Consider the following 11,034-nt stretch of genomic DNA (forward strand, 5'->3'; position numbering starts at 1 on the left):
GGGTGAACAGGGTGAGGCTCTGTGCAGGTATAAGGAAGTGTTTCCACTGACAGACTAAAAACTTTTCTTCTTTAGCTTAGAAACACACCAGCTACTCTCTCCAACACTCAAATATGGCTGTCAGTAAAGGTAAGTCAGTATATGTAATTTATAAGGTAACATACACCTTGTATCTGTTGGCGTTTTGAAGACCTCATACGTGGGCACAAACTATGTTTGGGTTTTAATGTAGTCAACTTCGCTATTAAATTAATATTAATAATTTGTATTAATATTACTTACCAAAACTATTAATCTGAATTAATAACAACGGGACACCACCCTGGATGGGTTCCCTCAGTCAACAATAACCAAATAGCACAGAGTCAGTGTCAAATTTAATTGTTAAATACCAATACTATTCATATTTAATAAATATCTGTATTTAAATAAAAGGAATCTGTGAATCCGTACACTAGCCCTCACTCCACCCAGCTGTTATCACAATGATCATAACACCAGTAATCACAGAAAGCTGCTTTATTAGTAAGTAGCTTAAACCTTGTATCTGTTGGGGTTTTCAAGACTTCATACACTGGCACAAATTATGTTTGGCTTTTAAGTTATCACAGAATTTAGTGTGTAGGTGTAACTTCAGCGGTTTTCCAAATACCCTCCTAATTACTGCTTATTGAGAGAAAGTTAAGAAGTTGTTGAACAGGAATTCTGATCTTGATATGCGTTGCTTAGTATGCCCTTATAAGGTAGAAGTGAGAAAAAGCAGGACTGCAGAAAAAATCATTGGTGTCGACCTGCCCCCCATCCAGGACTTATCCGGTCCGGGCTGGGAAACGGGCAGGTAGCAGACTCCTCACACCCCGGACACAAACTTTTCAAACTCCTCCCCTCCGGTAGGCGTTACAGATTCTTCCCCCAGGCTGTGACTCTGATGAATGCTAAACAGTCACAGAGTGTCAGACCTGTCTCTGTGAATGTACATATACATATATATCATTTAATTTAAATTATCAATCTACGCACACTTATCATGTAAATACTGTAAAACTCTACCTCATGTAAATGAACCCATCTGTCACATAACTGCATTTTTTATTATCATGTCACTTCAGCATTTTTGCACTACTCACAACTGAACTGTTTCTTATTTAGCCTTGTACATATTAGTCTTTGTGCTGCCTTTATTTTGAAGTCAGTAATTTGAATTAAGTTAGAAATGTTAGTCAATAAAAGTGGTCATAAAAAGTTAGATTTAAAAGATTAAAAACATTTTGACATCAGTTCATGGTTTATACTGCCATCTATTGGTCATTGTGGGTAGTTAGTTCATTAAGTCACATGCTGCAGTAAGAAGGACAGAGAGAGACAGAGGATGCATGTTGCTGCTGAATGGTTTTCTGTTACGCTTCTGCCTTGGAGACCATTTGTCTGTAAGTTTTATGTTCAGTTCATTATAAAAATGTTGAGATATGAACACAAAATTCAAGTCAGAAACTTTTAGTTGTTTTTGTCTTTCATGTGCTCTTAGCTAATGCTAAATGTAGTGGCTAACTGTTTTCCTCATGGTTATGATAGCATGTAGCTTTGTGTTGAATTAGCATTTTTATGCATTTCTGTGCTTGCTTGAATTTAGATAGCAATGCTTATACTTTGTAAATGTATACTTGTTATCTGTACTGAAATATTGTTATTCTCTTTGTAATATTGCAGTTTTACAAAAACAAAACAAAACGGAAGGAACTCATGTAAAATCAAGAAAAGACAAGCTTTGTGTTTTTATTGGAGGACTTTTGTTTCAGTGTTATCTGGCTGTCAAATCCTGTACATTGGAACGTGCAGAAAGGGCAGAACAGTCTTTGCTTATTGTGTTTATTGTTGATATTTAATGTTATACTTGTACATAGAGAGCAAAGTTCACCAGTTAAATTCCTTGTGTGTGTAAACATACCTGGCCAATAAAGGTGAATGTGATTCTGATTCAACTTCTTAACGTTCTCTTAATCAGCAGTATTTAGGAGGGTACTGAGGGCAAACTCTTAGTTAATGGCCTTGTAGCTATGAGTTATGGTCATATAGAGTAAGGTACTATAAAGTAGAGCCTGACTGATATGTATTTTTGGGGCAGATGCCGATATCGTTTTTAGGGAGAAAACATTTCGATATATCTGGTCGATATCTTTCTTATATGTATCTCCCAATCTTTATGGATAGAAATAGATATACACACATTATTGCATTGAGCGGTTTTTTACAGTTGAACAAAAGCATTTATGGAAATAAACAATTATTAAAAAACGATATAAAAATAAATAATAAACTTAAATTGAATAAACCTAGTTATGTCAGCATATCAGAGATAAAATTTGCCATCGGCTGACAGATGTATTGATCTGGCTCGACTATAAAGCTCTCAATGACGACAGCCAGTATGCTACTAATGAACATGCTAATAAGCAACTGGCTAATGGTGATTATTGTGACCTTAATCTAAAGTGTTACCGATGCTACAAACCCCGAGTGGCTTTCTTTGCATTTTAATTTGGAACATTTCCTTTTTTATAAGTTTAAATTGTGCCTCTGGACATACATCTCTTTAGGCCCTGAAACATTTAGAAGATCCTGGATGTTGCTGCTCCTATCTTCATGTGTCATAACATATAATTTTGTTTTGTAGGATATCATACAGCCTCATACAGTTTGGTTACCAAGCTTTTTCTGTCATAACTTAACATAACCCAGTGACTTTGAAAATCACTATCATACAGCATAATTTATTGTATCAAACGCAGTAAGATAATAGATCATTTAGAGCTAGCTAGACAATATCCTCTGGGCCCGTTTGTTCAAAGTTAATCCAACAGGATTAAAGTTATCAGATGAGTTTTTCTTGGATCTAAATCCGGTTGTTTAAAAACACAAAACAAAAATAACTGGATAATTGGATAAGGTCAGGTTTGGATAATCAAGTGGAGAACTATAGTCCTTAATGTTGTTCCTTTATTTTCTTCCATCCAATCAGAACCAAACATGTACAACAATGAAGAGATCCGGATCGTGATGGTGGGGAAGACCGGAGCTGGGAAGAGTGCAACAGGAAACACCATCCTGGGACACAACTGCTTTGAATCTGTTTTCTCCCCTGAATCTGTGACCGCAGGCTGCGCTAAGTCATATGGTGAGGTGGATGGACAGAAGGTTTCTGTCATCGACACTCCAGGTCTGTTTGACACCAATACAGATGAAGAGACGACACGTAAAAATATCTCCCAGTGTATGGCTTATGCTTCTCCTGGACCACATATCTTTCTGATTGTCATCAAACTGGACCGATTCACAGAAGAAGAAAAGAAGACGGTGGAGAAGATTCAGAAAATCTTTGGAAAGTCAGCAGACAAATACAGCATGGTTCTCTTTACCCATGGTGACCAGCTCAGTGGGACTATTGAGGAGTTCTTGAAGAAAAGCAAAGAACTGCAGGAGCTTGTGGCCAAATGTAACGACCAGTACCACGTCTTTGATAACAACCTCTCTGATAGTTCTCAGACCAGAGAGCTGCTCAACAAGATCAGAAAAATAACAGAAAAGAACACAGGAAACCATTACACCACTGAGATATTTCAGGAGGCAGAGAGGGCGATTGAAGAGGAGAAACAGAGAATCCTGAAAGAGAAAGAAGAGGAAATGAGGAAAGAGAGGGAGGAAGTGGAGAGGAAAATAAAAGAAAAACATGAGAAAGAATTAAAGGAATTGCAGGAAGATGCCAAGGAGAAACAGCGAATCCTGAAAGAGAAAGAAGAGCAAATGAGGAAAGAGAGGGAAGAAGTGGAGAGGAAAATGAAAGAAAAACATGAGAAAGAATTAAAGGAACTTCAGGAAGACGCCAAGAAGGAGAAACAGCGAATCCAGAAAGAGAATGAGGAACTGGAGAGGAAAATGAAAGAAAAACATGAGAAAGCGGAGGAAGCGAGGGTTAAAGAATTAGAAGAGAAAAAGAAAAAACAGAAGGAAGAACAGGAAGAGAAGGCTCGAAGAGAGGCAGAGAAGAGCCCTTCAGTGCTCGAAAAGATTGGTCATACACTTCTGTTTATGGGGAGTGCTGCGGCTGTGGGGACTGCGGTGGCGGTGGGGGGTGTGCAGGCTGGCGTGGCGATTGGGCTTGTGGAGGCTGGGGTGGATATTGCGCCTGTGGCAGCTGTGGGGGCTGTTGGGGCTGGGGTGGCTGGGTTGGTTGGGTTGGTTTTGGAGGCTGTGGTGTTATTAGAATAACTACAGCTCGTTGTATCCGACCTGATGTACATTATAATGTCAGTGTTTAAAACTGATCTGTTGATTCTCAAATTACTCTCGCCTTTTCTTTTAGACATATTTTGAACACAAAACTAAAAGACTAAAGGGACTTTCAGACAGGACGCGGTGGGGGCTACGCGCTGCTGTCAAGACCATTCATTGTCTATGTGTAGCTCTGCACAAGAGCGTATCTGCACTCGGCCGAGCTGAGCTCAGCACAAGGTCTCGTTTGCCAGTTGGACCAATAGTATCTGTCTGCAGTCTGCAAGACCCAATTTCAAATATCTTTATTTATCTGTTAGAAACTTCAGTTGTGTAAAAAAAGCATCAGTGTGCATACAGCTCAGCACAACAAAACAAACAAACAAAAGAACACACACACATACAAGTGGCTGTATTAAAAGCATGACAATTGTTATGAAAGGTTAAAAGAGTGGTGTTAAAAATAAATGAACAAATGGATCAGCCATTCATGAGCCTGATGGATGTGGGCACGAAGCTTGAAATGGCTCTCTTAGTTCTGAAAGTTTGAGATCTGTGTCATCGGTATCTTCTGCCCACTACAATCTTCTAAATGGTGTTTGACCCTGCTGAGGCCGTGTGGCTCGCTTTACTTTGGTTCACCTTCTATTGTTATCATTTCAAACACATTAACTAAGAACATTTTTGGAACACATGACTCACATAAGTGCCTCCAACCAAAGCTGTAGTGTCCTCAAAGGTATAGAGAAGAAGCCCTGCAGCCCGTCTATGCAGATGGTTGGATGGAGCGGAGAGGAAATTAAAAAAAGGACGATTTTTATTTTCATCCACAAAATGTCATCAAAAATATAAAAGTTGTGAAAGTATGTAATGTTGAAAGATCAGAGTTATGCAATTGATGAATTTGTTTTTACCCGATGTGTTCTTTTCTTTTATTATCATTTAATCCATTTATCATTTAACTCATATGTCATATAGTCAGAACTACTTTCTTTGCTTTTACATATCCTGTCAATCATGCCACGGCGCCTACGCACCTGTGAGGTCAGAACAAGTGTGCCACACTTTGAGCAAAACCACATACAAACTCGTGGGTGTATAACGCTTCTGTGAATCTGCCTGGTTCACGGTCTTCAAGCTAAAACCACATATGAACTTGGTATCACCTGCGGATGTATCACGCGTCTGCTAATCTGCATTGTTGAGGTTTTACAGAATCTTGGAGAAAAGAGACAGTTTGGCTATAAAAGTGCTGTGGAAAAGCTTTAGTTCTTCTAAAGGGCTCCACATCACTCTGACTTTTAAATCCCCGTTTTGGGACTTAGTCTCTGAGACCGAGATCTTTTAAAACCTCAAGTGTCTATTCTCTCGAGTTTAAGCTTTTAAATTTGTATTTTACTTTTTACATTTTTATATTTTTACTTTTACTGTTTTGTATTTGCATTTGGAATATCTTTTGAAGTTATTTCAATACATTTTCTGAAGCTTTTTGAAATCATTTTCTGACTGAAATCATTCACACCACTAAGACCTGAGCCTCTCTTAAGGACGCCGCGTGAACCTCGGGAGGTAAGCATGAGCAGTCACACCACGGCACACTTCTACTCTCCGAGTGAGGAGGGTTGCAGTTAATCCCTCTCCGGGGGTGAGAGCCTCCGGGGGCTAATCTAGGGTCCTGAATCAAGGATTATACTTGAATCTAATGATTCTAGAAATGAATGTGAGACAGATAATCCTAGAGCTATGCGGTTATATAAGTCTTCTCTTCTCGACAGGGTGTTAGTGGAGTAATTTTACATAGCTCCAGTACTAGGAAAGAGTAGACTAGCAGCTGGTAGGGAGCGAGCCCTCACATAGTTCTAGGAAAGTTTTCTGCCCCACCCATGAAAATTAAAATTATTTGTGCAAAAAATCCCAAAACACACCAGTTATTGTGTAAATTGTATGTGTCCTGAGACAACATGTAAAGAGAGTTGTGGTGAAAGTGGTTTTAAAAACCAAATATCTCCCAAGCACCCCTAAAAGTGGCTGTATTCTCTTGTCCCACCCTCTCAATGGCCAGCTTTAATATCAAATGTAACAGTTAAAATATGTTTTTAAGTTTTTTTTTTACATGATTTTATTAATATATTTCTCTTGTAATTGCTGATACTGTTTGTTTAATTATGAACATATTTTTAATAATAGTAATTATGCCTCAAAGTTGTGTCCCACAACATGCGTGCAACCCTGTTACCAAAACAATTTAAGCAATGCAGAAGAAGACTAAGAACAGGAAACAACATGATTCAGCAGAAATGACATCTTTAAGCTACATGCTAACACCATGGCTAGACCAAATTTAAGTGCTCGCTTCTATTTTTCACATTCTCAGTCTAAATTGAGTGTGTCACTGAAACCAACTCAACCCTGTTACTGATTTGATCAGAATAAGACAATTTTCTTTTTATTCTTTATATATCTTAGATTGTCCTTTGCCAGCTAGCATAACTGCTAGTACAGGTAGCATCTACCAGTAAGAAAAAGTTTGAGCATTAGCACAGATTTACAACCCTGTTACTAAAATAAGAGCAACAGGCTTTTTACAGAGTTCTTTTACACCTATTGTGAAACCTTTAAAATAATATCACCAATGTTCCTGTTATCCTGTGTTTATTTATTACATTTATGTCTTGACTTATAGTCTAAAGTAATGTATCCATTCACCCCTGTTACTCTTTGACCCTGTTACCATGTCATTTTTTATCAAAATAATCTTAAATGATTTTCTTAAATCAGTATTCAATGTAAATGTGCCTCTGTTTATTTAATGTGAAGGGTTTTTTAAGCAATATTTAAAAATACACGTTTTACAGGTTCCTGAGTATCTGTAACAGAGTTGCACCAAACGCAGCACAAAACAAAGAAAACACCGAATAAAAAATGTGTCTTTGATGCCTGAGCTGGACGAATCACATTATTTGATGGTTTATTACTTGTGTTTTTTAAATATTTAACAGAAATTTGGAAAACAAATGTTAATTTTTTCAAAAGTTTTGATGGCTAAATTGTCCTCCAATTCTGGAATGACCAAGTTAACTAATGGGTGGTGAGCTTCTGTTATAGGTAAAGTTATTCACACCTTTATGCATGTCCAGACATGTAACAATAATAAACCCAAGTAATTTCAGTAAGGAGACATAATTCTCTATGAATATTTAAAGTTGCATGTCACATATGATACTTATTTAAACTATCATCTCCGTGCTCTTAAATTACTCTTTTTTAACAGTTGGTAGATAAATAAAATAAACATTGTTTAAATAAAATCCACATCGTTTGCTTTAAAAGAAAGCTTATCAACTCTGGTTGTGAAATAACCCTGGTATTACTAACGTATATTTAACTAAATATAAGTTGTCTAAGGAAAATACTCTTGTGTCTGTACTCAAGCCAAAATTTTGCCCACAACTTCTGTGTTTCTTTGGCGGCCAAAATCATCGTTTTAGACATCTCACGTGGTCCTCTGCTGAGATTTGGATAGGTACACGTTCCCCCCCTCTCTTGCAGCCTGCAGACAGACCCCTCTCAATAGGAGGGAAGATCAGATCACAACAAACGGGGTCCCAGAGAGAGCTCTCTTATGTAAAGACCTGTCCGACAGTTTTGGCGTACCAGCTGTGTTTAAAACAGCAGCATAGGCTGAAATGTTAACGTGCTTGTGAAGCGGTCGTCATAGAGCTGCATTTCCTGGACGAGACTAAACTCTCCCAAATCCTGTTGTGCCCTGAGGATCTCATGAACACACACCCTCTCCTCCTGTGCTGCTAGCTCCTGTCACGGCTCTGGCTGTGATCCTGTTTCTCTGTGTATCCCTTGTGTCCCCTCCCCCTCTGTCTGTGTGTGTGTGTGTGTGTGTGTGTGTGTGTGTGTGTGTGTGTGTGTGTGTGTGTGTGTGTGTGTGTGTGTGTGTGTGTGTGTCTCTGGAGGGCGTGGCTTCAATCAAACACCTGGTGACCACTCACATCTGCAACTCATCTGCTTATCTGCCTCAGACTAAGACCCAGGGTTCAACTCGACTCCTTGCCAGATTATTGAGTCTACTGAAGTGGTAGCTATGATCGGCTGCTCTTAACATTTGTTAGAGTTTATTCCAAGTGTTTTTCCAGTGAGTCCTAACAGATTTTCTCTCTTGTTGTCCAGATTTTCACCGGTGTCATCTCCTCCAGTCTGCTCTCCTCTCAGACAACTCAACCAATTACCTGTCTGCCTACGGAACCAGCTAACTCCCTAAGACTCCTCCACGCCGTCACTACCAGCCAGCCAGTCAGCCATTCACTGATACCTAGCCCTGCAATAAAACCTCAAGCCCTTCAATTTTGCTGCCGTGTCTGCTTTTGGGTCTAAATACAAACCGTAACAGCTCCTCCTCCTCCTCCTCAGTTAAAGATCAGAGTTTTCTACTGAATAGTGAACAGATACAAACATACTGTGCACCAAAAAGTAACTATTTTCCCGACTAATGTTTCTGTAACCTAGCAATGTGCACCGTTGCTTTTTGCTCGTGTGCGCTCCTCTTCTGCTCTGCGCCCTACTCCATGGGAGTGCAGCACACACAGCTTCCTATCTGACAGGCAAGTGCAAACAAACAGCTTTAAGTCAAATCAGACACACAGGTGATGACAGGAAGTGACCAGAGGCAGTGCACCTTTTAAGAAAAGTAAAGTAAATATGTCGTCATCAACAACATCAACAGCTGCTCATGAGAGTTTGAATCAGAATCAAAACCATCCTAAACATCATCATCATCATCATCATCATCATCATCAAGGTGTTCATGAAGAGCTTTTTCTTAAAGGTACAAAGGGTCTCTGCAGATCGACATTAAATGGTTTTTATTTGACACATGAATTAAAAATATATATATAATACAAAATGGGTTTTAATCTCCTTGTGATCTTAAGTATCAAAGTTTTAAAGTCTGTAACAATGTTTTTACAATCAAATGTACTTTCATGAAATCAAACTCGTCTTTTCAAGAAAGATTGAATCACAGCTGAGAGGATTTGTTTTCAGTGTCAGATGTTTCAGGTTGGCTTCTATGTTAGAAAAGTCCTTCAATTTTCTCTGAATACTTGTAAAGCAAACTGCATCATCCAAATGTGCTTTAATGTGATTTTTTGCTTCTTCATTTTAATAAAATGTTGTAACAGAGTCTGTAGTTTTATTTGTGAACAAAGAGAGACATGAGACTAGAATTCAGGTTGATCAAGAGGATTCATTGAAGTCAAGAAGTCAAAGTCAACTTTATTGTCAATTTCAAAATATGCCAGACATACAGTGGAATTGAAATTGTGTTTGTCTCCGTCCCGCGGTGCAATACAACCAAAATAAGGTAAAATAAGATAAAATAAAATAAGGTAAAATAAGATAAACAATATTTACAGTAATAAATTCTAAATAGTGCAAAACAAAATGGTAAATAAAATAAAATTTAAAGAAAAAGTAAACTTGAAATGTGCAATAAATGACAAGTTTCATAGAGCAAAGAAACAAAAAACTTTTTTTTAATGTGTTTTGTTTTTTAATCGTATATATTTACTTTATAAAGTTGAAATTCATACCATAACATATTTTAGACTCTTTAATGTCAGAAGTAGATATGATAATGGGGACAGTAAGGGGTTAATAAATGATCCTCTATAATGAATATAATCAGTCCTCCTCGTTTCATCATTACAGTTGTTGATATTTGACTGATCAGTCTATTATCACACTGAGCTGTTACTGCTAATACTACACATACTTTTACCATTATTACTGACACTGTAGCTTTAAATCTATTTTATTCATTGTTGTTGTTGTTGCTCTGTTTGTCTCTCTTCTTCCTGAATCTCCCTCTATCACACTTTCCAGCTTGGACACAGTGTCATCAGACGGCTGTTCATCATGAGTCTGGATCTGCTCGAGGTTTCTTCCTCTTGAAGGGGACATATTATGAAAAATCCACTTGGGTAACCTGAGTGTCTACCGACCCACAAAATGTGAAATAAACCCATCCAGTCCTTTGATTGTGGTCTGCATAAGTCTTACAACACAGACAAAAATTCTCCGTTTCAAATTTGCTCTCCTTGTGACATCACAAGTTGGATTCAGGTAAAACAATACCCTCCCCTCATATCTCCACCCACACAGAGCGTTCTGAGAGAGCTGGTTTATACAGGGTCACAAACCTGCTCTGGGGCTTGATTCATGTTTTATTTTGACCAAAGCACAGCACAGATGGTGTCGTTAATGTTTAGAGAAATATCTTAGAATACGGTGAATGGAAAAGAAACTCTTGTATTTTCTTCAGGATCAGTGAAAGAATTCCTGGAGCTGCGTGTGAGACAAACCATAAAGGAGATGTGTCAGGAGACGTTGATGCTTTTGATGATCGTGACGACATATATGGATTTAATAAAATGTGCTTTGCCTCTGTGCACTTCCTGTCAGCACCTGTGTGTCCGATCGGACTTAAAGCCGTTCATTATCTCTTACTGACATTGTTTCCTCCTCTTGATGCTCGTTTGTGTTGTTCTTACTCCCTGATGTACGTCATTTCAACAAAAGTGTATTTCTACCAAAAGCATTTAGTTTCTTTTCTTTTCTTTTCTTTTTTAAATACAAAGTGTACTGGTTGTGTACTCACCATTGTGTTGTGATGAACCAGGTATAAAAACTCACTTTTGGCACCAGCAGCCGTTTATTCTGATAATAACAGAAGAAAGATGAGCACGCTCACACAGA

General features: G+C 38.2%; 1 protein-coding gene and 3 long non-coding RNA genes across 4 annotated transcripts in view; 2 read left to right on the forward strand and 2 right to left on the reverse strand.

The window, feature by feature from the left end:
* LOC136179133 (uncharacterized) overlaps positions 1-11,034 on the reverse strand; it is a 207,162-nt gene that overhangs the window by 101,653 nt on the left and 94,475 nt on the right. The gene's annotated exons all lie outside the window — the stretch shown is intronic.
* LOC136177000 (GTPase IMAP family member 9-like) lies at positions 86-4,263 on the forward strand. Its single transcript, XM_065953334.1, has 2 exons — positions 86-129; positions 3,017-4,263. Exons 1-2 carry the CDS (start codon positions 114-116, stop codon positions 4,261-4,263), a joined length of 1,263 nt encoding a protein of 420 aa, XP_065809406.1. The 5' UTR covers positions 86-113.
* LOC136179130 (uncharacterized) lies at positions 6,475-9,459 on the forward strand. The gene is made up of 2 exons (XR_010666390.1): positions 6,475-8,356; positions 8,449-9,459. It is a non-coding gene; the product is annotated as an uncharacterized lncRNA (long non-coding RNA).
* LOC136179126 (uncharacterized) lies at positions 9,504-11,024 on the reverse strand. Its single transcript, XR_010666386.1, has 2 exons — positions 10,937-11,024; positions 9,504-10,623 (listed from the first exon to the last, which is right to left on the reverse strand). It is a non-coding gene; the product is annotated as an uncharacterized lncRNA (long non-coding RNA).

Source organism: Labrus bergylta, chromosome 4, assembly GCF_963930695.1.
Source record: "Labrus bergylta chromosome 4, fLabBer1.1, whole genome shotgun sequence".
NCBI lineage: Eukaryota > Metazoa > Chordata > Actinopteri > Labriformes > Labridae > Labrus > Labrus bergylta.